The 27,100-nt window shown below is 40.6% G+C and overlaps 1 protein-coding gene and 4 non-coding genes across 5 annotated transcripts; all 5 read right to left on the reverse strand.

The window, feature by feature from the left end:
- Nucleotides 1-367: 367 nt before the first annotated feature.
- On the reverse strand, nt 368-26,959 carry WDR43 (WD repeat domain 43). The gene is made up of 18 exons (XM_067292967.1): nt 26,718-26,959; nt 22,144-22,278; nt 20,421-20,542; nt 14,263-14,383; nt 12,876-13,015; nt 12,265-12,367; nt 11,078-11,142; nt 10,471-10,642; nt 9,884-9,970; nt 7,725-7,856; nt 7,052-7,189; nt 6,136-6,222; nt 4,718-4,749; nt 3,867-3,930; nt 2,850-2,963; nt 2,291-2,360; nt 1,602-1,654; nt 368-1,507 (listed from the first exon to the last, which is right to left on the reverse strand). Exons 1-18 carry the CDS (start codon nt 26,940-26,942, stop codon nt 1,388-1,390), a joined length of 1,980 nt encoding a protein of 659 aa, XP_067149068.1. The 5' UTR covers nt 26,943-26,959; the 3' UTR covers nt 368-1,387.
- On the reverse strand, nt 8,830-8,909 carry LOC136991728 (small nucleolar RNA SNORD53/SNORD92). The gene has a single exon (XR_010883938.1). It is a non-coding gene; the product is annotated as a small nucleolar RNA SNORD53/SNORD92 (small nucleolar RNA).
- On the reverse strand, nt 12,684-12,767 carry LOC136991732 (small nucleolar RNA SNORD53/SNORD92). The gene has a single exon (XR_010883942.1). It is a non-coding gene; the product is annotated as a small nucleolar RNA SNORD53/SNORD92 (small nucleolar RNA).
- On the reverse strand, nt 14,038-14,121 carry LOC136991731 (small nucleolar RNA SNORD53/SNORD92). Its single transcript, XR_010883941.1, has one exon. It is a non-coding gene; the product is annotated as a small nucleolar RNA SNORD53/SNORD92 (small nucleolar RNA).
- Nucleotides 19,890-19,967, reverse strand: LOC136991729 (small nucleolar RNA SNORD53/SNORD92). Its single transcript, XR_010883939.1, has one exon. It is a non-coding gene; the product is annotated as a small nucleolar RNA SNORD53/SNORD92 (small nucleolar RNA).
- Nucleotides 26,960-27,100: the final 141 nt, after the last annotated feature.

Raw genomic sequence — 27,100 nt, forward strand, 5'->3', positions numbered from 1 at the left:
AGCCCAGCTTTACAAACTAAAGACACTAATTCCCTGTGAATTAAAACACCCCAAAGACTGGAAGCCTCAAACTGCAGCCTGCCTACCTTAACCTCTCCCAAGGCAGAACACATCTCTCCCAGCTTTGTCAACAATACAATCCACTGTGCCCTCCTGATACCACTGCAACCCCACGGCAGCGAACAAACCAGTAGATATGACTGGGAACATAAGGAGCTACAAAACCAAGAATAACGGATGCTTTTCACAACACAGTAACCTTTCAGACTGGATTCCTCTTCCACTAGAAACCTGGTTCATACAAAAAGCGCATTTCATCCTTAACAGCCACCTATGGTCTCTCTCAACAAACACCACAGGACAGGTATTTGGTAAAGGAGATGTATATTTATTCACTTTACAAAGAGGGCGGTATCTAGTTGCAACAGTTCCATTTATAGACAAATATATTGTACATTATACTGGTGAATGGCTCAAACCTTTACCGTATTTTGCTCTTAAAAATGTGTTTATACTACTTCAGCTTCCATTAGCTGAGCAAATAGCTATCCTTGTTCTGCCACTGAGAGATTAAAAATCCGTAATAAACGTACAGCTGTGCGCTATATATTCACACGCATTCACCTTCTCACTTCCCTGCTTTTTCACTCCCCTTCCCCCACCCAATTCGACACAGTCTATCCTCTGGGTTAGCATTAAACTTATATACAACCTCAATTAAAACAAAATTAGGAACCAGTGATAGTTCTAATGTCCTTTTGAAGCACAAGAAAAGTCATTGATTTATATATATATATAAAAGTCTTGAGTTCAAATTTGTTAAAAAAGAAAAAGCCATTTTTAAGCCAGGTTGGCATTTACATATTGCCAAGGCATGGCTGAACTGATGAAGGATGGGGGGGGAAGAAAAAGAAATTCAGTAGAGAATTTAAATATTACAAAAATATTTTTTTTTGAAAAAATGCAGCAGGATGCCCACTTGCTATTGCTAACTGAAGCATGAAAAGAAGTATAGACCGGTTGTCTTTGATCCTTGAATATTTGAAACAAATTCAATGTAAAGCTGAACCAAGTTTACCACACAAACAGCGGTGGCAGATTTATTTCACTTGAGATACAAATGCATGTCCACATGACAGGCATAATCTGACCATGAGGTGGAAGAAATGTTTCTATAGTAAGCGCAGGGAAATAGGGCGAGAGAAGGCTGGCGTGGTTAAACATTCTGGATTCAGAAATGCACAGTGCCCCACATGTGCCTCTGCAGCACATAGGCTGTGCACAAGTCTGCACTCCCTATATGCAACTATGCATCTTTAAACAAGATGATCCAGAATTAGAGAGTTCTGGTGGCCCACTTCTTTAAACTGTTAAGTCTTTTATGCTGTTATTCTTCTTCGCTTTCATTTTCTGGTTCCAAATCAGAATCGCCATTGATTTCCTTTTCAACAGCCATGTCTTGTTCATCTGATTGCTCCTCTTTTTCATCATCTTCATCCCAGTTTTCCTGAGGAAAAATAAACAGGAATGTTTGAACCTTTGACACTAGCACAACTACTGTTACAAGAGAAGGGGAGAAGATCTGGTCTGACCCCACTTACATCTGAATCTTTATCTGCAATCATCTCATCATCAGACCCTTCTTCTGAGGATTCTACAAAGAGAAAACAATCCTTTAGTCTGGAGAACAGATAGAATTTAAAATGTCTTTGTTCAAACAAAACCCAATCCCACATGCTGCTAGACCTCCTCCAACTGTGCTAGTTAAACTCCAAAACTAATTCTACCTGAAGACTATGTTGATCAAAATGAATCAGGCACTAATCACTTCTGTGTGAAGTTACAGTAGACAAAAGGCCCGAATTGGAAGTGCACCTGCCCACACGCTGACACCATTACCTTGAAGTCCTGCTGACTCAAACGTGTAAAAGCTCCATGATTGAATCTACCTTAGTAAACCATCAGTTAGTACTAGAAATATGAGGTATGTAAACTAGATTCTTGCCAGTTAAATTAAGCTACATACTGATCTTCCAATTAACTGATACCTTAATTTGTGGAGCAGGAATGGGAGGGAGTGAAAGGAAAGGAAAGGAGAGAAAAGGAGAGGAAGGAACAACCAACTGTAAGATACCCCCATCATTTACCACTCACTTTCTTGCCATGGATTTCCCACAAAAACTCTCTACCATAGATTGTTCGCTACTAGATAAGCACTAGAACATAAATATCAAGTATCAGCTGTCGTGTGAATTCAGGAGTTAAACTACAGCTAGCATACAACACTCACCATCCTCATATACCAGCTTTGCAGTCTGATTAACCTCAGTTACATCTTGAACTGTTTCCAATGCTGCAACCTGAATGGAATTTGCACATTAGCCTTAGACGCAATCATGTATTCCAACTTTAAAAGTCAACAAAACTCAAAACAATATAAATGAAATCTACATCAAGTTTTACATATATTCATTCATTTATAATTGGAGTTTAACAGCCAAATATGTAAGAAAGACATAAAATAAATCTTTAGGGGCATCTGAAGTGGCTCCATATCTCTTATGTATATTCCTCTTTAAAAAAAGCTAAGTGTTAGCAGACACATTGGGCAGGAAAAAAATATGCAACGCTTTCAGTGAGCAGGGGTGTTTTTAAAAATCACTGAAAAATATCATCAATAATAATTACATAGTTAATGAATTGTACTGCTTTCAGCATTAGCAGTGTGACTATATAGCAGCCACACTCAGTTCCTAATGACAGGTCCCATTAGACGCCATCACAACAGAAGGCTAAGTCTGCACAAACCATTTCTTCCACAGATCCCATGTCATTTAGCTGGAACTTACCTGGGTGACAAGAAGGAAGAGTCTTCCATGCAGACGAGAAAGCTTTTGCAAAGTTTTTACTCTGCTCTCCATTAATTGGTATAGCATTCCCAGCTGGGGAATAAGATCTGGCAACTTGGGAGAAGGCAGGGATGAAGAAAAATGAAGCTGTTAGCCAATACACAAATGTCATATTTTTTAATTTTTATACCACAGTTTTGAGTTTTGGCCAGACAACGCTTGCTCATATTATTCCAGCCAGAAGGGAGAGTGGAGGGTTCATCACAAACATCACCTGCAGCCTAATCAATTAATATTTAGCTATGTGTAGAAGCATCATTTGCTTTCAAAACATGGCAATTCTATTATTTTTCCTTTCCTCTATCACTAATATAGGTGGGTGTAGATGTAAAGCTGTATAAATGGGAACTGAATATACACCACTTATGAATGCAGGAACAGCAACATGTACAAGTTTTGATGCACAGCGGTCCTTTAATAGCTGGGAGATCCCCAAGAACAGAAAGAACTAACAGTACCCAAATGCTACTTTTCAACTGAGCAAGCATGAGTTTATCCATCACTTGTTAAGGAAGGAAAGATTTGAAGCTAAAAGCTAATACATTACCCTACCCATGCCAGATGTGGCATACATTCATCCTATAAATCTAGTCATGCCCAAGACAGGCTCAAGATTAGCACTGCAGAAGCAAAACAAATTTAGTTCTACAAGATTTAACAACACAGGCTAGATTATTTCTTGACAGCTATTTTGTTCCCTAACTCTCACAGGTATGACAAAACTTATTTTGGTTTGACTCTGGGATGACTATAATTATGTCATGAATGACTAAGACAATTTCTAGCAAATGTGCAGCAATATGGCAAAGTGGCAGATATACAGCCACTTTGCACTTTTATTTGGGCACTGCCATATGTGGATAGCAGGAGACAGATTACTGAAGAAAGAACACAGATATATTTAGATGTTTAAATTCAGTCTTATTTACATGTGTTAACCTTCAGCATGGTACTTACTGTGGAAAGGTAGGATGCATGTAGAGTAAAAACAGACTTCAACCATCGAACCATTTGTGAGGCACTGGAAAAGAAAAATCAAATCAAAGACATGCCAGTTGACAAACACCTATTTCATTTTCTAGATGCTAAAGTAGTTCTAAAAAGAGTGCTTCACTTTCATTACACAAAAAGATAAACAGAGATGGAAATATAACAGTTTGGCTATACGGACGAGATACCTATGTAAGTTATTTTCTAGGAAAAGACAAGACATTTAAGTAAAGGAGTCAAATCAGGCATGCTCAGTGGTCTGTGCTTCTGAAGTCTTTCACAGAAGGTTCAGATGAATTAAAGGTCAAAGCATGATATTCTTTTCCACCTACAATGAGGGAAATCTCCTTTATCAATTAAGAACAGGGAAGATTATCTTTGCTAGTCTCAAAGCAATCCTGATAGCAATATAACAAGACTGAGCATTTTTGTTTGTTTCTAAACAAAACACCAGGAGGTGTCTAAAGATATCTGGTTGATAAGTAGTCTGAACAAGCTATACATCTGATAATGATTTTATTTTACATGCTCATCAGGTCTGAACTTTCATCATTCTGGGACTTCAGGTGCCTTCTGAGGGATATATGCTCATTTCAAACATCCTTTTCCCTTTTTAATTTCACCTCATTCAGCTTGACAAAGCAGTGTCTTGATATAAGTTCTTAGCAGTTGCAATCAGGTCAGAATTTTTTTACTTCATGATGCTACAGTTTAATCACAGTTATTACAGAAATCAAACAACAGGTGGAAGGAGGGTCCACAAGTGCCACACTAAAAAGTTTTCAAATAAATTAAGTTGTGGGGAACATGTGTCTTACCTGTATGGGTTGCCTTGCAATCTCTTCGTAAGCTAAAGGTACAAAAAATAGTCAGTAACAAGCAACAAATGCATAATGACTTTACAACCCAACATTATATCCATGCAACAACCCCAATATTGGAGCAGAAAAATCTCCATGCATTTGAAGTTTGCTAGAATTAACCACTGTCAGACTTCAGAATATTATACTGTTGGCTATATCTTCCTATATGCAGGCTGATAACCTGCAGAAGCTGAGTTTCATTATTACAATAAAACTGGAACTCATAACATGCAATATATCCAGAGAAACTTCAAGCTGGCAGGAATAACTAGAACAAAATCCCTTTGTGATTTTTTTATATGTTGCTCTATGTATCTGCCTAGCAGAGCAGCCACTACAAAGCTGACAGGTTGAAAAGTGAAGTTATCATCAGGTAGAGGATATTTTATAGAACAAATCTCAAGCTCTGGCAAGGACAGTTACACGAGAATCTCTCCATCCACCAAGATTATATTGCACTCAGACTCTCTGACACAGGTCCTATAGAAGAAATGCTGCACTCCATTAACATAAGTCTAAGAAGGTATCATAACACATGCTTAATGCCAGCCTAACATTCAAAAATGGGCAGTATGCAAATTTCAGTTAAGATTAGTCATGAATGAAATGACCAGCACATTAAAACACAGGAGAAAAACTTGACCGTTAACTTATGTTACAGAGCGTGATTCACATAAAAGCAACTAATAAACTTTCAGTTTAAATACAGCAATTTCTAAAAAAAGGCTAAGCATTACAATATTTCAGTTCAAATATAGATTTTATTTATTTCACAGAATAAGCAGTTTAGAAGCTAAATCCCACGTAAAAATGATTCCTAAATGATGTTGAAGAGCCCAAATATAGCAACCGTGCTTCTGAAATACCTTTGAAAGCGAGACGCTCCAAGGAAATTGCCCCTGAATTTCCAAATGCTATTTAAACTCATTTCTCTTTATGCGTGTATCCTACTCTTCCTTCTCTTATGCAAGTGTCTTGCATATTTAGGGACTAATGCTTATTCTGCTTGCTCAGGCTAGCACTCTTGCTCTCATTCATAAAATTATCATCTTCTTTAATAGTTTAAAAAAAGATGTAACCATAATCATTTACCACGGACTAAAGAAACTTTTTCTCTTCTTTTTCCCAATTATTAAGATACTATTATAATACCTAATGTTCTTCCTAACTGACAGGGGCACCTTTCTCTTTGGTCAAGCTTTAGACAGATAAGATGAGAGTATATCAGAGATAATTAAAAATTACTTCTTTATTGTACAACCATCAGCCAATTTTATTGCTAAAAATCAAAACATATATCTGGGAATTTCCCCAGCTAGAACAGAAGCCAAATATGATTTGTCTGACAGTACAAGAAACGCAGTCTCTCCTACCTCATGCAGCAGTGGAATGACAGCATGTATAGGCATTCTGGCTACGGTGTTCTTTATTAAAGCTTCCTTTCTTGTGGTAAGCACTTTCTGTTAAAATGGAAAAATATAATCAGAGAATCATTCAGCTTTAATATGTGTTTGAGCACAATCAAAAATACTTGAATTTAAATCTCCTTCTACTTCACTACCTTTGTATGCTCAGATGAAGGTAAATGTAGTAAGATTTGCTTTGAAAAGGACATTTTTCAAGTCAGCTCCAGTTGACAATGTAAGTCACTTGACTGACTAAACCATTTAAAACAACCTACCACTACCCCTAGTATAACCACCCCGCATTAAAAACAAAGCACTAAAGACAAATTAAGGAGAATTTCTCTTGCTATTTTTACACTTCATTTCTGTAAAGAAATGCCTTTGACCAGTACTTGTAACAAGTAATTTCTATTCAGAATCAAATTCCCGAAAGATTTAGTTTATTGGTCCCCACTAGTCCAAGTGCAGCAGTGAGCTTATCAAGTGTAACTTTTGCCATCAATACATTTTTCAAACAATATCTACTCAATAACACTCTAGTCAGGTCTAAGCACAGATTATGCTCTTGCTCAAACTGAAGAAAAGACCACTGCATTAGTAACATCACTTGTAAAACAGCTGAACTGTGACACAACAAATTTATCAGAAACAGATCTGCTTCAAAGCTCATGGACTGACTTTGAAAGCAAGGTAGATAACAACAAAAAGAATGTCATACCACAACTATCATTTTTAATATCAGTGCTTCAAGCAGCAGACTGGCAAAAAGCAGCAGGGAGAAACAACAGGATCTTGATTGTTCAGCCTCTGCAATTTTCAGGAAGGCTCCCTACAAGTCTCAGCAAACAGATTAAGCACCATACAATGACCTTGTAACACTTACATTTAAGATGTCCGAATCGTTGCTTTCCAAGCCCTGCACCAAAAGTACCGCGAAGCTATCAGTTTGTGGAAGGCCACCTGGAGTTTTTACTTTGCTCACATCAATATCCAATGCCCCCAGGCGGTCTTCAATGCTTTCCTGCAGACAGTAAACAAGGGCAGTGTTGTTTCACTGTTGTTTCAGTTGTTCAGCGGTTTCTCAGAGACATAACCTGAAAGTGAAGTATCTAGCCTTCTACATCACTCCCTCCTACTCTGCTAGAAAATAACACAGTCTTAGCATATTCTTTTAAATGTACTGAGAGAGGATAGCCAGAGGAGTAGGAAAGATGAAGTCTTGACTGAGAAGCAGCAGTATATCTTAGCAGCAGGAGACAGGCACAACTATGTGACAAAATCCTGCAGTAGCATGCCAAAACTACTGACAACGTGCACATGGCTTGGAGGAGGGAAAGGATTTTGACTGCAGGGAAGTCTCATTCATACAAAAAGACAATATTATTAATTTTGCCTCCACATCAAACAAAGAAGGTTAGAGTGTACCTAAAGGCACTGTAACTACGACACGATTCTGGTTTCTCCGTTATTTTGCTGTGTTATAAAAATAAATAAATAAATAAATATATATATATATATATATATATACACACACTTTTTTTTTTTAAGCACTTTACCTCTGTCTCTCCGGGTTTCCTTTTGCTTTTATTTTTCTCCTTTCCTGAGGGTGGAGCTTTGACGGATGCACTATGTCCTGGGATTCCAGGCACTAGAACTTTGGTGTCTGAGTTCACAACAGGTGTCTTGATCTAACAGAGAGAGATGACCACATCCACATGAATTGCTGCTATCTCGGTCTGTCTTTGAATTTAAAACGGCAATTTTATTCTGAGATTCACACACATGGTAAAACCAGCCTGCCACAACATATTTTCTTGAAGTATACACTAAGAAAATCCTATATTTTTAAGAACCATGAATAACTTCAAGCAATAGTCAGCTAATTTTCATAACTGAACTAAAGCATTATAGAGCCTATGGAATCACTTTTGAATTATTTTATTTTCAAGCTTGTTCCATAGCCCTCACTGAACAGTGATCGTTTCCAACAACAAATATGTGGATCTTTACTAGCAATAGACACCACACACACTAACCATCAAGCGCATAAACAACATGCAGGTTAATTCACCTTCCACTGAAAGGTAACGACTGCTTATAAACAGCTGCAAAATGTAGCAGTAAGAGATGGTTACTGGGCACTTCAATCACATTGATTTTCTTTTGGGGGGGGAGCTCAGAGGCAGAACTCTGTAGTCTGAATTAGACTATGACCATGATACCAAGCACAGCAACCTTAGATTATACCAAACGTGGTATAATCCCAAATATGGGATCTATCTTCAATAACACAAAGCAGATCAAGTTTTAAAGGTAGTATGTTTAACAACTCAGTGAACCCCTGAACCACACAGGATATATATATATATAGGTGAGTTTGCTACTTCCAGAACACTTCTTTAACCACAGCTCTTCTGTGGAGGCCATTTATTGACATACTTACCCAACTCATTGTACTGCAAGTCCTACTGGGTGCCCAGTAAAGTGATACAAATATTAACTACTACAGTGAGCATAGCAACATCCAGGTGCTTTGGGTAAAAAATTTCATAAATAAAAATTTGATTCCATGATCCAAGAACTTTACTGTAGAACATCAATGACATTAAAATTCTGCCTACTTAGTTCAACACACTAATGCTATCTTTCTCTTCGCAAGGCATGCTCAGACAGCCAAGAGAAATGTGTCTTCACTGGAATTCAGAAAAAAAGCGAAACCAAGCTGGAGGTCATCACTGCATGCCAAGGTGTTCCCACACCTTTCGCTGCACTTCAGCTCTGTTACCCACTGGCTCCCGCAGTGAGGAATTACCACCAAGCCCCACCTAGCTGATGGAGCGCCATAACTCGTCGCTAACTCATGGGTTAGAATGAGAGCACCGTCTGCCCACTTCACTTCTGCTGTATGTGTTCCAACTCTGTTAGGCAGGCATCCAAGAGAAGAGGGTGCTCAGCGGTGCAACGTACACCCTCCCAGCAGGGTGTTCCCCCTTCCAGCCCTGTGGACCCGTCCAAGGAACACTTTGGTCCTTACTAGCAATTCCATCACCAGTGAAACAAGAAGGGGACAGGGGAACGTGGATGTGCAAAGGCAATGCCTTTGAATACATATATTTATGGATAAAGGACCTGATGACCTACCTCTTAACCCCCAGGGGACCCTGCATGAGGGAAAATGGTGGCAGGTGGCCTCAGTGGACACTGTGGCCATTTAAACTTCAAGCTCCCATTCCCTGGTGCCATATCCCTGTGAGTAGGAACATGTGAAGGCCAACTCAAGGAAGAGCCAAAATGACATACCCTTTAAGGCTCTATTTCATTTTATTTAGATTAGAAAACAAAGGCACCCAAACTTTACCCCAAACCATTAGGGTCAAACAGGCTGTACATAAACTCTAGGGGAGGGACTCATCTTGAGCAGAAAAGCCAACAACGGACAGAGGGAATCCTCGCTATCTAAGCGTATCTGCTCAGAACAGGACTTGCTATGAGCTATGAGAGGGTAACCGTGCATCAGAACATGCTAGGACACACAACAACCATGAAGCACACTTCACGCACACCTGCCTGAGTGATATAGACATCTGTTACTACACTGCAGCACTGAATTGATCCATCCAGAAATCCAATCCCATTTTAGAAGAAAGCAACGAATTCTAGCATTTCCAAAATAAAACAAGAGCAGCAATGGGATTGCATTTCACACAAAGCTCACCTTTGTTACAGCCACATCTGTTTTAAGCGCCAACGCTTTCTGGACATCCCTTATCAAACATACTTGGGATTCAGTGGTGTTCAAAGACTAGGAGAGACAGAAATAAGAACAGTTAACATCTGAAGTTCACCCTGTAACTCATTAAGCTACTGAAAAATGAGAAAAAACTCCAGAGATATAGCAGAGTGATTTTTTTTCACTCTAGAACAACAGCTGCTTTGCACATCTGCCTTTTGTTACCAGATCTCCATGTTCTGCATGGAGGCTCACACAGGTAAACTAAACCAGTATTAAAACCAGTTTCAAGAAGCCTTTGCATTAGCCTACTCAATAGCAGCTGAAATGGCAGGATGCAGTCAGCAATATTGTCAAGCTATATTTTAATTGAAAAAATAAAAAAAGGAAGAAGAAAACCCCCCTTCAAAAGAGCTCAGGGGCAAATGCTCCTTGTCCCAGAACAGGGGGAAGGAATAAGCTTTGTCTCATGATGCAATTCCAGAAAAAAAAAAAAAAAATCCCTCCCACTCAAAGCAGTATGGAGTCCGTATTACAAAAACTCCAAAAACTCTCCAATAAGTTTTACATACCACTCTCTCTATGATGGGCTGTAAGGTGTTACCATACACAAGCAGCAGAGACTGTTTGTCTGTGCAAAACGCAGCCGCTAGAATAGGGACTGGTTTTGGCGTGGAGTCCTCGTCGTTTCCAGGCGTCGCTATCTGGATAGTACAGTTTGATGTTAAGGGTTTTTTGCAGTAACTGAGGGGGGGGGGGAAAAAGAGAGAGAAAGAAATGGAAAAATTCAACAGGTTTACCTCAAAGACTTCAATATTGTGTACATCTAAGCACCTTTCATTAGCAAGTCCTCAGCAAACTTAGCCACAGTTTATGTCTTTTACAGATGGTTTAGACGAGGCACAAGGAGACAAAAACCTTGGCTAAAGCAACAGTTAATAGCAAAGCACAGCATAGCCCCCAACACATAAGTTCTCCTTCTGCATGCTAGCTACTCCTTCCCTGCATCACATACCCAAAGAACTCACATTTCCCAAGAAAAGTGTCAAATAACTTAAGACAGGACCAGTTGGAATGGAACTTGATTTTTGTACAGATGCAAGAGCTTCACTGTTGCAGCACTGCCTTGCAATAATCCGACCTTTCCCAAATACACACTCAGAATGAATACCAACTTACCCATTTAAAATATGTTCAAATAAATGCAACTGCCCATCTCTGCACACAACTGCTAACTTCACAGGCTGAAAGAAGTCACAGTAAAAGATTTTAATTAGACCAAAGGACAAACCTCCTGTAAGTACAGGACATCAAGAGTTGCTTGCATGGTTATGATTTGACTTTTTTCAGTAACAAAACACACTACAGATACAACTAAGTCTGTAAGGAAGGTCAAAAAAAATAGTAACACTTCAGGAACATTTAGGACAACTATTAGGAGACAAAAAGATAACTCATCTAACTATATTTTTACTGTATGACTATTGACCATGTCAAAATCTGAACAGTTTGGACACTGTCAGAGACGTGTGAGCATAAGCAGCAATGTTTCAAAAGCATGGCTCCCAACATGTCTAGAGGCACAGGCGTGCACAAAGGGGCTGAGGCTGTAAGTATGCTTAGAAGAAAGAAACTGAGACAAAGTACTCTGATCAATTAAATGAAAGGTGTACTTTACAGAATACTCTATCTCCAGTAAATGAAATAAGAGGCACAACTGGAAACATTAAAAGCATAGCATGAAATGCTGTCTTTATAAAGGAATCTAAAGGCACCAGGGGAAACATTAAAGGCTGAAACAGTTCGGGAACAAGTTTCATATGCGGACATTTTTCATAAGAAAACTACTTTAAAACTCTTCTACTTTAACTGAAAACTGAAGTATTACTTGATGAAACTGAGAGAGCTGGGGAATGCATGTTTCTATCACAACTCAATAGAGACTACTTAATTCAAAATGCAGTTATACTGCCAAAGCCACATTAAATCAGAAAAAACAGCACCATAACTCTATTTCAGAAAGGATTTTTCTGTGGCTTTTGATGCCAAGATCTAACAAATAATTCTGATTACTAACTTGTCCTAAATAGGAAACAACTGACATTTTCACCATCACAAGCAAGACTACCGAAAAAAACTAAATTTGTACTTAGTAGCTTTGCAAAATGAGTGTTTCAAACTATCCTTTATAAATGCACATGTAACAAATATCCTCAAACCCATGAATTGGCTAGCATTCAGATCTCATTTCTGCGTAACAGAAATCAAACTCACAAACCAAACTGATTTCTTCACACCCTAAAAGGAAACTGATAATGATAATTTAAAATTGTTGAACATATTTAGTTACAAACTACTGCTCCTACCTCTTCTTTGACTTCTGACACAGTCAGGTCAATAAAAGTTGGTTCATCTGTTACTGTGAAAGACATCACGGCATTCTTTTCTTTCCTATCTGATCTGATTTGCCTGGAGACACAAACAGCACACATTATTTACCTTAGCACAAACAGCAGCCTCTGCATCTGGGAAGCAGCACAGTATTAAAGCCTATAAACCGTGACTGTGGTAGTATTTACCTCATCCAAAAACACCTGTGCTGTAACTACAGCTCTCAGTTTTAAGTTCTTAAGTGCTCTAATTCCAAGTGCAAGGTAACTCCATGTGAAATTAAGCAAGAAGAAAATTTAGCCTAAATCCTTCAATAAGTTCAAAGAATAAGCAAGCCTATTGCACAGTATGTTCTCAGCATACACTACTGATTTAAGCAGCGACTACTGGAAGCATGCTCAGACACAGCCAAGGAAATTCATGTCTTCATTCAACAATCAGTAAGTTGAAACCACCATTTAAGAGATCATCATCGCATTTCTCCAGAGCGCCCCTTCTGCTTAATCACAGATTTCAGAACATACTTGTTGAGTCTAGCCTCAATACTGACTATAAACAAAGACAGGAAGAAGAAAAGCTTACGTACCATACACTCAGTAACCGGTCATGTACAGCTCCAGACAAGAAATAAAGTCCTGTAATTCCATCAAAAGGCTTATTTTCATTCATAGGTTTCACTGTGGTAAACATTAATGATGAAACTGATGTAGCATGGCCTGTGAAATGCTATCGGGGAAAAAAAAAAATTTTTTCAAACACTGCCACAGGTAGTCATATGGCAAAGATTTAAAATATCAATTAATGAAGAACATTAGGAACAATCCAAGTGTTACTAAGTTGACAAGGACATTTCGGGGGGGGGTTTGTTTGTTTGTTTTAAGTATTCAGAGAGTCCAGTTTCTTTGCATCTCTATATTTCAAGGAAAGATTTTCTAAACCTCCAGATAATTATCAGAATTTTAAAAGTTAAGGAGGGAATAAAAGGCAAACTTAACGGGACTAAGCCCATGCAAAAGAAGCTGCATCTGCCTGTATTGCTGTTACTGTCAAAAACACTTTTCCACTTGCTTCATCTTTTACAGTGAAACTAGATTCACAGTTGCTCATCTTAACAGCTGAAAATGAAAACAGGTCTGCTGACTTACTATGGCTGTTCAAACCCATCCATCCCACCACCCCCCAAAAAATCAGTTCTTCAATTCTACTTTTGCAAATCATATTTTTGGCCATCACAGGATGCAGACATACACACTAGTGGCCATATGGCAGCAAGACAACAGTATGGCTCCTCAAGTAAAGACTTACTTACTCCATATCAAGCACCAGGAGAGATCCAAAGACTAGTTACCTCCTATCTACCAGCAGGCAACAGAGCACAGCTGCATTTATGGAACAGTCAAAACATGGTAACTTGCTCATGTGCCAGCCCTACCCAGGGAACAAGGGTTTTGCTCCTACGCTTTCCAAATGTTTAAACAGCAAAACTAAGAAGGCCACCAGTTATGTGAAGTTTAGCAAAGAAATCCAATGGATTTAAAGAGAGACTTATCACAAAGATCAGTGCGTTCAGAGACACAAACCCCCACCAGCAGCAAACTAATACTGTGGTGAACTGGGTTCCTCTGCTAGCAGAGCATCAGAAAGGGACCCAGTGGGGGGAGGAAAAAAAAAAAAAAAGAAAAAAAAAAAGAGGAAGAAGAAAGGGCACCTAATTTTATACTACAGGTTTGAGAAAGGGTGCTGGTAGCGTGCTCAGACACAGCCAAGGAATTTAACGTCCTCATTCAACTGTCAGCAAGTTGAAACCACAATTGAGGGTATCATCACAGCAACAGCTTCCAGCAATCCCAAAGCTGTCAATTGTCTCTTCACATCCAAAAAAAATTTCAGATGTCCTATAAGCAAACACTAGATACCTAATGTCACCAACAAAGAGGCGTACTTTTTACATGTAGTTTAACAAAGTTCCTTACTCTGTAGACTTCTTTGGTCTCCAGGTCCCACAGTTTTATAGTTCTACCAGCTGACAGCAGCATTTTCCCATCTGGACTGATGCATAATGAGCTGACACTGCTGTTGTCTGCTTTCCACTTGCTAGAATTTGGATGGAGGATTTTTGCAAAAAGGGAGAAAGATGGAGAAACAGAAAAGAAAGTGTTCATTAACATAATCTCAAAATGTACATCAGCCATGCTAAAAATTTTAAAGAAAAAATTATAAAAAAATCTAAGAAGTTGAAGATGAGGTCAGAGCTATTCTGTTTCTGCTCTTCTCCCTCAAATTAGTTTACACGTAATAATATGGCAACTCATCAAAAATAGAGATGCTTAACACTGAACCATTGTTCACGTCTTTAACATTTGCCTATTTTGTGATTGTAAAAGATTCTAATATGACTCCCCCCACCAAAGTTCTCTACTACCCAAAATAGAGCAACATGAGCTAAACCACTTAAAGACACCTCTTTGCACCATAATCCAAAAAGCATATACCAACTTATCCAGAAGGGACAACTCTGAATACTAAAATCCACAATTTTAGGGCTCACTAAGTCCCTGGTTTTGCTTCTGAGTCTGTCATTGACACTGACAACAATAAACTTGGCCTCATTAAAAGTCTATGAAGTCCCTGGTTCAAAGCACTATTAAAAAAAAAAAAATGTTGTCATGAAATGCTTGTATCTGCTTAGAAAGAGTGAGTACTACATATTTTTCACAGGACAAAATTGCAAGGAAAGCATTAACACAAACCCTTTATAAGTACCACCCCGCAACTCATTACAACCCAGTTGTAAACAGCTGCTCTAAAACATTTCCATACAACTTCTGCATGCTTGGGCAACACCTCTTCTTTCTTCCAAAACAGAACTTGTTATTGTATCACCATTTATTTTATCACCATTGATTCATGGAAGCTAAAAGTTTTACTGCCTACAAACTTCACAAACAACATTATACCTTACACAGAATACCATGAAATTTTGTATTCTCTTCCAAAGAGGACGGGATTAAGAGAACTTCAAACCTAGTTCCATTTAATGAGGTGTACACAAGGAGTTAGTTTTAAATGTACTAAAAAAAATAGTCTAAATTAGACTATTCTTAATCTAAAGAATGTAAGTCACAGCAAAAATCTTAATTTTTGCTTGGGATATTCTTGATATAATTTTACAGAAAAACAAATTTTAAATAGGGCATCATGAAGCAAGAAGTTAGAAATGAGATGCACAGAGTGCATCTGAGTGCTCACAGAGTATTTGAGATGTGAAAAAGTTACCAAAGAAATAAAACAAATATAATCGTCCATAATTCATAGAGATGGGACAGGTTAGGGGAGCACCACAGCTGAAAGAACCAATGTGCATGCCAACATACATTTCAGTTTCTTATAAAGACATCTGTGGAAATTGGCTGCTCTTCTGTTTCTAAACTTTATTGCAATAAAAGCATCATCATAAAGTTTATTCTCTCGAGAAGTTATTGAAACAGCAACCAGTAGAAATACAGAGTCCATACTCACACCCATGGATATTTTTTTTAAAAATCTTTTTTTTTTAAATCAGTACATTTAACAACCAGTGTGCTTAAAAAGACATTCAGATCAAGCCATAGTTCAAAGTTAAAGGCGTCATATTTTCACAGGTACAAGCCCCATGAGGCTGTAAGAAGATCATTCAAAAGCAGAAAAGCAGTACGTTTTTGAAATACTTATGAGTAATAAAAGATAAGAGCTTGCTTTCCCCTTTGCAGCCTACCTCTCTCCAACACCTTGTCTTGCTTCCTCCTGTACAGTAACTCCCTCTTCCCCAAAAGCACATACCTCTAACAGCAATTTCAATCTGTGCTCCATAAATCTCCTGGAGTGGTTCTATTTCTATGTGGTTCTATGGACTATTTCTACAGTAATTTAAAAAGTTAAGCCTATAGTCATGTGGTTTCAATTCCTTATCTAGCAGTCTGTACCTCTGCTGGAAAATGCTTAGCAGTTTGCAAATCAAAAGAAATCTAACACCACTTCTCTACCCCAAATGCAAACATCCTGAGTTCCCCGTGGGATACATAAGAATTCATTTTCCAGATACTCATAAGTATTAAAGAGCGCAGATAATCTGAGGTACATTAGGCACAAACAGTTATGAGTGCCTTGTTCCTTCTGTTCTTGTCAACATGACTAAAATTTGGGAGAATTATTCTTCTACTCTTTTCAATTTCAGTAACCTTAGATATGACTTGTAACATCAACAGAGAAAAGTTTTCAGGTAAAAGCATTATATAGATTGCTGGTGTACCTTTTATTTACATACTCTAGTAATGATTTTTTGTTGCCCACTTCAAAATCAGGAAATACAATGTCTATAATTTCCTTTTATATGTTCAATCTCCATGCCAAATCTAAGAGCATTTATCAGTATTTTCCTAGCAGTTACTTTACTACAACAGAAGCTGAGTACTGTCACAAAGTAGTTATCATTACATTCAACCTTTTAGCAGAGTTTCTAGGGGTGATGTTCTCCTCAATTCAATGGAAAAGACTCCAGTAGGAGTAGATGCATCCTGTGCATCAGCAGGGGTTTGAATAGCTGGTGTCACAGGCAGGTCTTTGGCTTTTGTAATTACAGGACCCTTCGAGCAAAACAAAGGCTGCCAAGGAGAGATGGCATCCATATGGCAAAGCGGGGTAAAAGCAAGTTTGCCAACAGGCTTGCTAATCTAGCAAAGAGGGAATTAAGCCAGGTTTGCTGTGAAAACAGTAACCAAAGCCCCCTCTGCAGGAGCAGAGGGAAGCACCCAGGAAAAAGCACGATAGGAAAGATTCTCACATTTACCCTGAGAAATCAGCATGATGAGGGCCCATCTCAAGTGCCTGTACACAAACACACACAGTATGAGAAACAAACAGGAGGAATTAGATGTCTATGTGCAGCTTCAGTGCTTTGATCTCACTGGGATCACAGAAGAACAGCAAGATAGCTTGGAATATGGAAACGCTGACTTTTATGAAGCCTCTTTAGTAAAGACAGGCCAGGAAAGCAAGGAGTTTTGCTCTACACAAAAGGGTGGCTCAACTGCATGGAGCTTTGCTTTGAAACAGGCAAAAAGTCAGTTGAGAACTTATTGGTAAGAATCAGAAAAGACTATCAAGAGTTATGTGGTTGGCATCTGCTACATATCACTCAATTAAAAAGAAACAGATAAGGCTTCACAGTCCCAGGTCCTGACTTTAATCACCCCAACATCTGGTGGAAGGGCAACATGGGAGAGCACAAGCAATCCTGGAGACTTCTGGCAAATGCCGAGGACAATTTCTTGATGCAAGTGACTGACAACCAGACTAAGAGAGGTGCTTTACTGGATCAGCTACTTAAAAAGAAGAGAGAACTGGTCAGAGATATGATGGTTGAGGTCAACTTAGCTAGAGCAAGCACAAGACAATGGAATTTAAGATTCTGAAAAAAATCATCAGGATAAATAGCAGAATTACAACCCTGGACTTCAGGAGAGCAGATTACAACTTGTTCAGGGAACTGGCTGGCAGGATCCCACTGGAGACTGCTCTGAAGGACAAAAGGGCCCAGTTAAGTTTGTTGATCTTCTGGGATAACCTCCTCAAAGCACAAGAACTGTCCATTCAGATGTGCAGAAAGTCACCAGATGTTGCAGAAGCTGGCTTGGCCACATGGGTAATTCCTGACTGAGCTCAAACACAAAAAAGAAGTACAGAGAAGGTGAAAATGAGGATGGGCTACGAAGAGAAATATAAAAATGTTGCCCGGGCATGCAGGGACAGAATTAGGAAAACCAAAGCTCATCAGTTGTTCCAACCAGCAGGGAATATGAGGGCCAACAAAAAGGGCATCTACTGGCACATCAGCAGCAGTAACATTGTAACTATGGAAAGTGCAGGCCTGTTACTGAATGGTGCGAGTAACCCATTCAGAATGAAGGACAAAGCAATGAATGACGGGGTCCACTATCAGGCCTCCTGTGATCCTGAGCTTAGCGACAGAGTTTGAGGGAGCAAAGCATTACCCACAGTAAAGGAAGATCAAGTTAGGGACCTCTAAAGCAAATCTGACATACATAACACAAGACTCAGTGGGATGCATCCAGAAGTGCTGAGGCCAATGCTATTACAAATCCACTCTATCATCTTTGAGTGGCCATGAAGATGAAGAGAGATTCCCGATGACTGAAAAAAATGCAAATGTTACCTCTGCAAGAATGAGGATCCAGGAAACAACAGGGAAGATTATATAGCAAACCCACCTGGAAGCCATTTCTAGGCACATGAAGGTCAGAAAGGTGACTTGGAACTGCATTAGCTAGAGGGTAGCCAGCAGATCAAGAGAAGGGAGTGCTGGTGGACACCAAGTTAAGCATGAGGCAGCAATGTGCCCTTGTGGCCAAGAAGGCCAATGGTATCCTGGGCTGCATCAGGAAGAGTGTTGCCAGCGGGTCGAGGGAGGTGATCCTCCCCCTCTACTCAGCCCTGGTGAGGCCACATCTGGAGTACTGCGTCCAGTTCTGGGCTCCCCAGTACAAGAGGGATGTGGCACTACTGGAGCAAGTCCAGCAAAGGGCTACAAAGATGATTAGGGGACTGGAACATCTCTCTTATGAGGAAAGACTGAGCGAGCTGGGCCTGTTTAGCCTAGAGAAGAGAGGGCTGAGAGGAGATCTTATCAACGTGTACAAGTATCTGAAGGGAGGGTGTTGAGAGGATGGGACCAGACTCTTTTCCATGGTGCCCAGCGACAGGACACGAGGCAACGGGCACAAACTGAAACACAGACACTTCCATCTGAACATGAGGAAATACTTTTTCACTGTGAGGGTGACAGAGCACTGGAACAGGTTGCCCAGAGAGGTTGTGGAGTCTCCTTCTCTGGAGATATTCAAAACACGCCTGGATGCAATCCTGTGCAATGTGCTCTAGGTGACCCTGCTTGAGCAGGGGGGTTGGACTAGATGATCTCCAGAGGTCCCTTCCAACCTCAGCGATTCTGTGATTCCTCTCCTCTATGCGGTACTTTTGAGACATATGAGCACTGTGTCCAGTTCTGGGCCATACAATAAAGTCACTGACATAGTGGAGTAAATCCAGTCAAGGGCCACCAAGAAGGTTTAGGGGTTAGAGAATGTGACATAATAGAAAAAGGTGAGGTAGCTGGGTTTGTTCAATCCTAAGAGAAAGCTAAGGGAAGATCTTATGGCCATTTTCTTTTACTTTATGTCAGGGTCTCCGTACAGCCTAAGGATGCATCTCTTTCCTAGTGAAAATGGAAGAGGCTATTGGTGGTGGGCTGTCTGCGGTGCCCACACCATCTTTAACACTACTGGCAGAACTCCAGCAACAATAACACAACAGTGGAAAATGTCAGGAAAAAGTAACAAGCATAAGAGAAGAGTCAAGGTGCTATCACATACTAAGCATTTTATTGAGGTACAGATGACCAGGATCACTAGTACAAATCTTAGTTTCTTCTTTTGAGTTTAAGAAGAGTTTATCTTTCTACAAGAGAAAATAAATACCTACCCCAAACATCTTGTTATTCTGCACTAAGCTCTGTTTTGTCCAATGGTACTTTAAAAGTACCAACCTGCTCAGACAGCCAAGTGGAAACTGTCCGCACTGCACATCAGTAGCAAGCGAAACCAAGTGGGTATCATCACAGCAAGGCACTTCAAACAAAGCTGGGTGCATGTAACAGATTTAACTTGGAGATGTTCTAGTATCTGTTCCCCCACACTTCCAAGGGTATTTTCTAGAAGCTATATTTTTCAGTGTCACAGAAGTGACTGAAAGCCTATGTCCCATTAAAAGTTAGCATTGAGGGACCCGAGTTTCTCTTAGCAGTTATTCATTTCATCTAGTCTTTCCAATACACAGAGAAAGAAAACACACTGTGAGAAATCACTCTTTTATCCCTTAATAAAATCACTTCCAAGCTCTTGGAAATTTAATAGCCAACAGTCAGTCTTGTATGCTGGGGACAAAGTTACCAGCAGCTTAGCATGAAGCCTGCATAGCAGAGTGCAGCATTTCCAACAAGACCTCACCAAAACCTGTGAAGGAGGTAATAAAAAAAGAAAAGCACCAACAAATTTGACTGAAAACAAGCATCACTCACCACTTCACTTTGCAGGTCTGTGTGTTCCATTCCACAATGTGTTTGTCCTCTGAACAGCTATATAAGCAACAGCTGTCCTGATGCCACCTCACACAATTTACTTTATTGTCATGGCCACCATCCTACAAAAGGTGAAAAAGGGTCATTAATGAATAAATGAAGAAGCCTTGACTACCGAGTCTTCCAGACACCAACACATTAAACAAGCTTGTGGGAACTAAATTCAAATCATTGGCAACTTGAAGAGGGATGCACAGCACATAACTTTTCTTTGATTTTAAAGAACAATATACCTAAACGGTTAAAGACACTTCTGTGTACAGATTAAAGTATGAAATATTTATTTGAATTACTTCTTGTTCTAGCTTTTTAAAGTTATCAAAAAATTGTCCTGCCCAGTATTGATAAACACACATCCAAGCAAAGCTGTCTAACAGTATGAAACTTGTTCAGAGGAAAGGCTAACACAAGTGTCTTGCTGACAGTCATCTAAGCACCTCTTTGCTTAAGCGAGGTCAGAGATGGGTAACCTTCCCTTTGGACTCAGCTTTGAAGGAGTAAGCCATCACCCAATCAAAAGACCCTACAAAGGGCATCATCCACATCTCTTACGAAACGATCAAAATGTCTGCTGCTCAAACATACCCTTTTATCATTTATCAAAATATGTCCTGCAGCGTATAAAATTTCACTATTTGAAGCTGCACCAGCCAGCTCAGACTCCCCCCAAAACGTCGTCTTTGCAAATCAGCTTTGAGCAAGACAAAAATAAATCACAGCAAGGCATTCTGTTTAATAAAGAAGGCTAAGAGTGACTGCTCTTATTCCAATGGGAATAATATTTTGATTCCAACTATCCATAAAAAAAGAACAAACTAAATACCACCTTCTACCCTGCTGTTATAGAAGAGCAATGTTTTCACAAACTGAACAAAATCATAAATTTTAATGTGAAACACCTTCACTTCATTCATACTTTTCAGCTACAAATAAAACTTTTCAATAAAGTAAGAGTTAATAATGGTTAACTAGTGTCACTTGGATGCATCATGATTTTACAAAGTCATTGATTTCTCTTAATGTACATTTATCACCATATATGCAACTAATAGCTTAGAAGCAAAAGAATGCAAAGTATTTCATACAAGCACTTCGCAGAATCACTCTTACAGATTTATATTGCTTGTTATGTAACTCAAGACTAAATAAACTACTTAGGACTAAGTTGGAAGTTACCAATGAGAAAGGCAAGTGCTGAAAATCAGAATATCTCATCTGAGAAAGATCATGTACTGAGAAGGCCTAAAAGCTTCCACGAGGGAAGCTAAGTTTGCATCTGTACAGAAGACTCCATTGGTGTGACATCTTCACAAGAGTCCATGAAAGCTTCAGTCTTGCCCTCTTTCCCCGCAACACTGCACATGCACTGGAGGTACAACGCTCCCATGGAGGACTTAACTGCCCAACTATGCATTCCATCATTACTATTGTTTCTAAAGTAAAATAACAAATTCATGCATAATGTTAAGATATTGCACTAATTTCAAAGCCAAGATTTCTCAGTGTATATATTGCCAACAACAGAAGAAGCACCATTCCAAGATTCCCAATCACCTGAATGATTATGTTACTTTTATACTGGTTTTGAGCAGCAGACACAGCAGTACATACTGACTGAAATCATTACTACTTGGCAGCATGCAATGTAGAATACATTACTTACTAGTTTGCTCTGTAATTCTCCTTTTACTGTGCTATACAACAAAATGCTACCAACTGCTGTGCCAATAGCTAGGATATCTAACTGTTTGTCCGCTTCTGTAACTTCAGACTTCCGTTTTTTCCTCTGTGGGCCATCCTGAAAAATTGAAAAGGAAAACAAAAAAAGAAACAAATTAGTCTCATCAGCTACTCGCAGTATTAGAGCAGAGGGGAAAAAAACTTCTGTAAGTTTCAGATGCCGTCACCATGTGCAAACTCTCATAAGGTGCAGTGATGAAGACACTTGTACACTGAAATGCAGAATAACCTAAAGAGACTCATCATGTACCTCCATGTACAAGGTCATGAAGCTGCTATGAGTCACTTGGAAATATTTGAAGGAGAACATTTTGCTAGCATAGTGACCACATACACGAGGGAAAAACTCACTCAAATTTTTCATACAGTTAGCTTCCCAGAGGGAGAAGTAAAGATTAACTAGATCAGAATATTTCAACTCCAAAATGGAAGGGTTTGTTAGTTTTACGAGAAATGATCAGTTTACTATATCTTAAAAGCTATTCACACCAGTTTTGCAAATCCTAAATATTCATAATGCCTCTTAAAAAAGAAAGTGCTAAACCACTTTGCAGGGGGAAGCACTTAAAACTTGAAGCCAAGTGATTTACCCAGGTCCTGAAGTTGATATCATAAGTTCTCCCATAATCGGGCAATCCTTAAGTCTTTACACTCTTGCTTTGAGGGCTTATGGAGGGGTTTCACTTCATCTTTCTTAACCAAAAGTGTGCGAATACAGCATATCACTGGGAAGGGAAGAAGGAACAGGACTGGTGCTTGAGCAAGCCATATCTAAGAAACCACTAAATTTATTCTCACTGAGTTAATCCCACATAACTAATCACAAAAAAGCACTTTAGAAGATGACATCTCCAAAGCTGCCAGCTAGTTTTTAAATTGGACTTTCGTAAGTCTCCTTACATTTTTTATGTCACAACCAAGCATCCTCTCAGGTTAAAAAAAATTCACCATACACAGTAATGCTTCCTCTACACAACAGATATATTTGCACTAATGAACAACCAGAAGAAACAGAAACATACTCATACAGAGATAAAATATGAACAACCACTTCAGTATAAGCTCCATGTGGTGTAGCTACCTGTCAGACAACAGACCACTCACTAATTTTAACTCAAGCCCATAGATATAATGACAATCAAGCTTTGGAAGCTTTCACCACAGCTCAGATTTAAAATTTTAGCAGTGCAGGACATGTACTTTGGTTCTTTGAAGAAATGGGACTTCTCCTGTGTATTCAACATACATAGGCAAAGTTTTCCAAAAGAAAAGGTGGTTCATTTTAAGCCAATAAATAGAGAAACGCCATATAATTATTTTTTACATCAAAAGCTAGCTCTGGAGAAAGGAGAGGACACTGTTTTTTGCAAGTATTCATTTAGACTTCATCTTTCCTGGGAAAGGAAAAGTGTTTATAAAATAAAGTGAAAACATAGGTGCTGAGAAACCATTGCAGTTGCAAAGTACAACCAAGTAAATCAATCAGGTTTTAAGACAATATATGATAAGACACGCATGCATTAAATAAACTAGTTAAATTTTTGGCAGCAATGCCAACTGAGCCATCCTGAAACAGTTCTTTGACATGCAAAGACAAGGACGGCATAAGCCAGTGGAGATGCAAGTACAGCTTTTCTGATACTTTTCGAATCTCTTCAGGCAGTTTTATTAGTTACTCCTCCCACCTCCCCACACCCTTTTTCAAACCTAAAACACAAACAAGAACAAATTTTCTCTTCTTCCTTTGCATTCAGTCTTTTAACTAAAATTCATTCGCTCGCCTCCCATTTCTCTTTGTTATAACTGACTTCCCTTGATACAATCCAAAAGGTATCATCACAGAGCAACAAAATCATAGGGAAATCCACAGATTTCCAAAGTCAAGGAGAAAGTTAGGGGCAGTGAAAGTTTTTCAGAAGACTTTTTTTACATCCTATTTCTTTATTGACCAGCCTTCATCAGCATTATTAATGGGGCATTTTGTCACAAAATTTTGCTTCAAAGAACCATCAGTGGGAAATTCAGACACCAATTGGTGCTGGAAACGTCTAAAAAATACAGCCTGATAACTAAGAAATGAATCAAATTCCTTTCTCGACCCACATTAGATAGTGCATAGATAGGCTTCTTGCAGATTTGCAGTAGAGATTCATGTGAAACTCGCTTGTAGATCAGGGCCTTAAATATAAGAACATCTAGTTTTCACAGATAGGACATGGGAGCTTAACTGTACCAAGTATCAGTTACTTTTGAATTTTCAGATTTATTGGAACTTAGGTATTTAGAATTCCTTCAACTTTCACTGAAAAAGCACAGAATTTTAATTAGTAATAAAGATTAAAAATAAGTTAGAGTAAAGGAATCATGCACACGGTCTTCCATAATGTTCTTTCTTGAGTATGGCAGACACTTCCCCCCACCCCAAGAAATCACATCCCTGCTGCTCAGATGTGAAGTAAAGCATTTAAAATACTGCAGTGGGGACAGCCCTGAAGAACCTTAGAGCTGAAGATGACAGAGCAGTTATCACGAAGAAACTGAAGGAAGCTATTTTGAAAGTCTGGTGGACCATGCGCTCTTGCACAAGGCACCAGTGCATGGAAGGGGAGACGGTGAACAGGACAAGCGGGAAGCACTCACACTACTAAAGCATGTGTGCAGGGAACGTCCCATTAAGCCACCACAGTACCAGCAATTCCAGATGCTGGAGTTCAGAACTTCATTTCTAATATTCCCCTCTAAAAACATGGCCTTGATTAACATGGCAAGAGTCCAAACATACTTAGTTTAGCTGTAACTTGGCCAAACACCATTTCTAGATATCTACTGGCACAGCGTTACTGCTGAACACCAGATAGCTACTAGCTATAGAGCTGCTAACTCTCCAGCAAAAATAGAAAAAGACTAAATAATATTAGAAAAAACACGTGCAACACAAGGTATTTGGCAGACCCATCACAGCTTTAGTTCTTCAGCTCAGTCTGAGGACAAACCAATGAGTTATGAAAGTATACGGCATACATATTCTAAGACATGGTATGCTTTCCAGCTCCACTTGAAAATGTACCAACTTTCAGGCAGTTGACAGCGTTCACACTACTGGGATGATAAAGAGCACTGGAATGCAGCCAGACGTTGTCTGATGAAGTCCCTTCTTCAGGCAACCCTACAAAAAGGTCAAATTGCAGTATCTGTGACTTTTAGGGTGGCTCCCTAGAAAGGGATTAGTAGTTTTCAGAAGTCACTCAAACCTCCTGTGCTTACCTAGTACACCACAACAGTGGACTATGTTAGGTTTTGAAGGTGTATTAGACAGCGCAGATTAGCCTCATTTTCATATGCAAGCTTCAGTTTGGATGCAAGAAAGAGTGCAGAAGAACCTACACAGCTTTCCAATTAATTAGTGCATGTATCCTTCCCCCCCCTTCAAAGTTACATTACAAACAAGCAAGTTAAAGAAAGGTCAGTCCAAAACTAATGGACTCCACCACACACTTCAGACGCCCTTCTTAAAGTTTAGAGATTGAGCTGCTGAACTGATAAAAACAGAACAATAGTCTTCCTTCGCATTGGTCATCAGTACACTAAGCACTTCAAAATACTTATTAGGGTATTTCCAATATACTAAATTGTCTCTATGCCAGAACGTATTTAAAAAACCCTCAGTCACAGTATTTTTGATGACAAAGGGTGGATTGTGCATACTCTAGCCAAGGGGTATGCTATGCTCAGGAAATGGTAACTAGCTAACAAAAGTAAGACTACTTCAACATAAATAGGATCAAATAACACCTTACTGAGCTATTCTCCAGGTATTTTCAGGCTGACTGCCCATTTCAATCAGCGTTAAATAAAACACATTCAACGTGGAGAACTTCCAAGCCCTCTGATGAGCGCTCCGAATAAAGTTACTGAGTACCTACGTGCCGCCCTCCTGTGCTCTGGAAGACGAGCCGCTGCCACTCCAGCAGCTTGCACGGAAATATCTGCAGGTTTTTAAGGGTACCTGAGCTGCACGTAAGCTAACAGTGCGCGAACAGCACCCGGGCCGCTCTCTAACGCTGCCTCTCCAGTGACGCTAGCACGAGGTACAGCAACGCACCTCGCTCCTTCAAGGAAAGGCTCCTCCGCGCACGTTACACGAAACATTTCCACGGCCAAGGCTCTCGCTGCTGCGCTCCCTGCGCGTCTGCGAGCCGGGTGGCCGCTCCCCCCCCCCCCCCGCTCCCCTTCGGGCCGCTCCCCCACGCCGGGCCGGGCCGGGCCGGGCCGGACCGGGCCGGGGGGCCCCGGGGGGGCCCCGCTGAAGCGCTGGGGAAGGAAAGCAAAGCCCCGGCGACCCCCCGCCCCGCGCCGGGGCCCTCCCGGCCCGCGGCGGCCCCGGCCCGCGGCCCCGCACCGCCACATGGCGCCCGGAGGGCGGGGCGGAGCGCGGCGGAGCGCAGCGGCCACGCGGGCGGCCCCGGCCCCGCAGCCCCGGCCCGGGCCGCGCCGTACCTTGGAGGGGGGCTGCCGGCCGCCCGGCGGCGCCCAGGCCAGGCAGGTGCAGGCGGCGCTGAGGTGGGCGGAGGGCACGTACTCGTGCTGCAGGCGGCTGCCCGCCGTCTCCCACACGCGCAGCCGCCCATCCGCGCCGCACACGGCCAGCGAGCGGCGGTCGCCGGGGGAGAAGGCACACGGGGCCCGCGCCGCCGCCGCCTCCCCGCCGCACGCCGCCGCCATGTCGTTCCCGGCCCGGCCCTCGGCTCCGCGCCGCTCTGCGCCCCGCCGCGCCGGCGCACCAGCGGCCACGTGCTCGCGCCCCGCGCACGCGCGCCCCCGCCCCCGCCGTGGCATCACCGCGCCGCGCCGCGCCGCGCGCCGGAAGTGACGTTGACGCC

This window comes from Apteryx mantelli, chromosome 3, assembly GCF_036417845.1.
Source record: "Apteryx mantelli isolate bAptMan1 chromosome 3, bAptMan1.hap1, whole genome shotgun sequence".
NCBI classification, from domain to species: Eukaryota; Metazoa; Chordata; class Aves; order Apterygiformes; family Apterygidae; genus Apteryx; species Apteryx mantelli.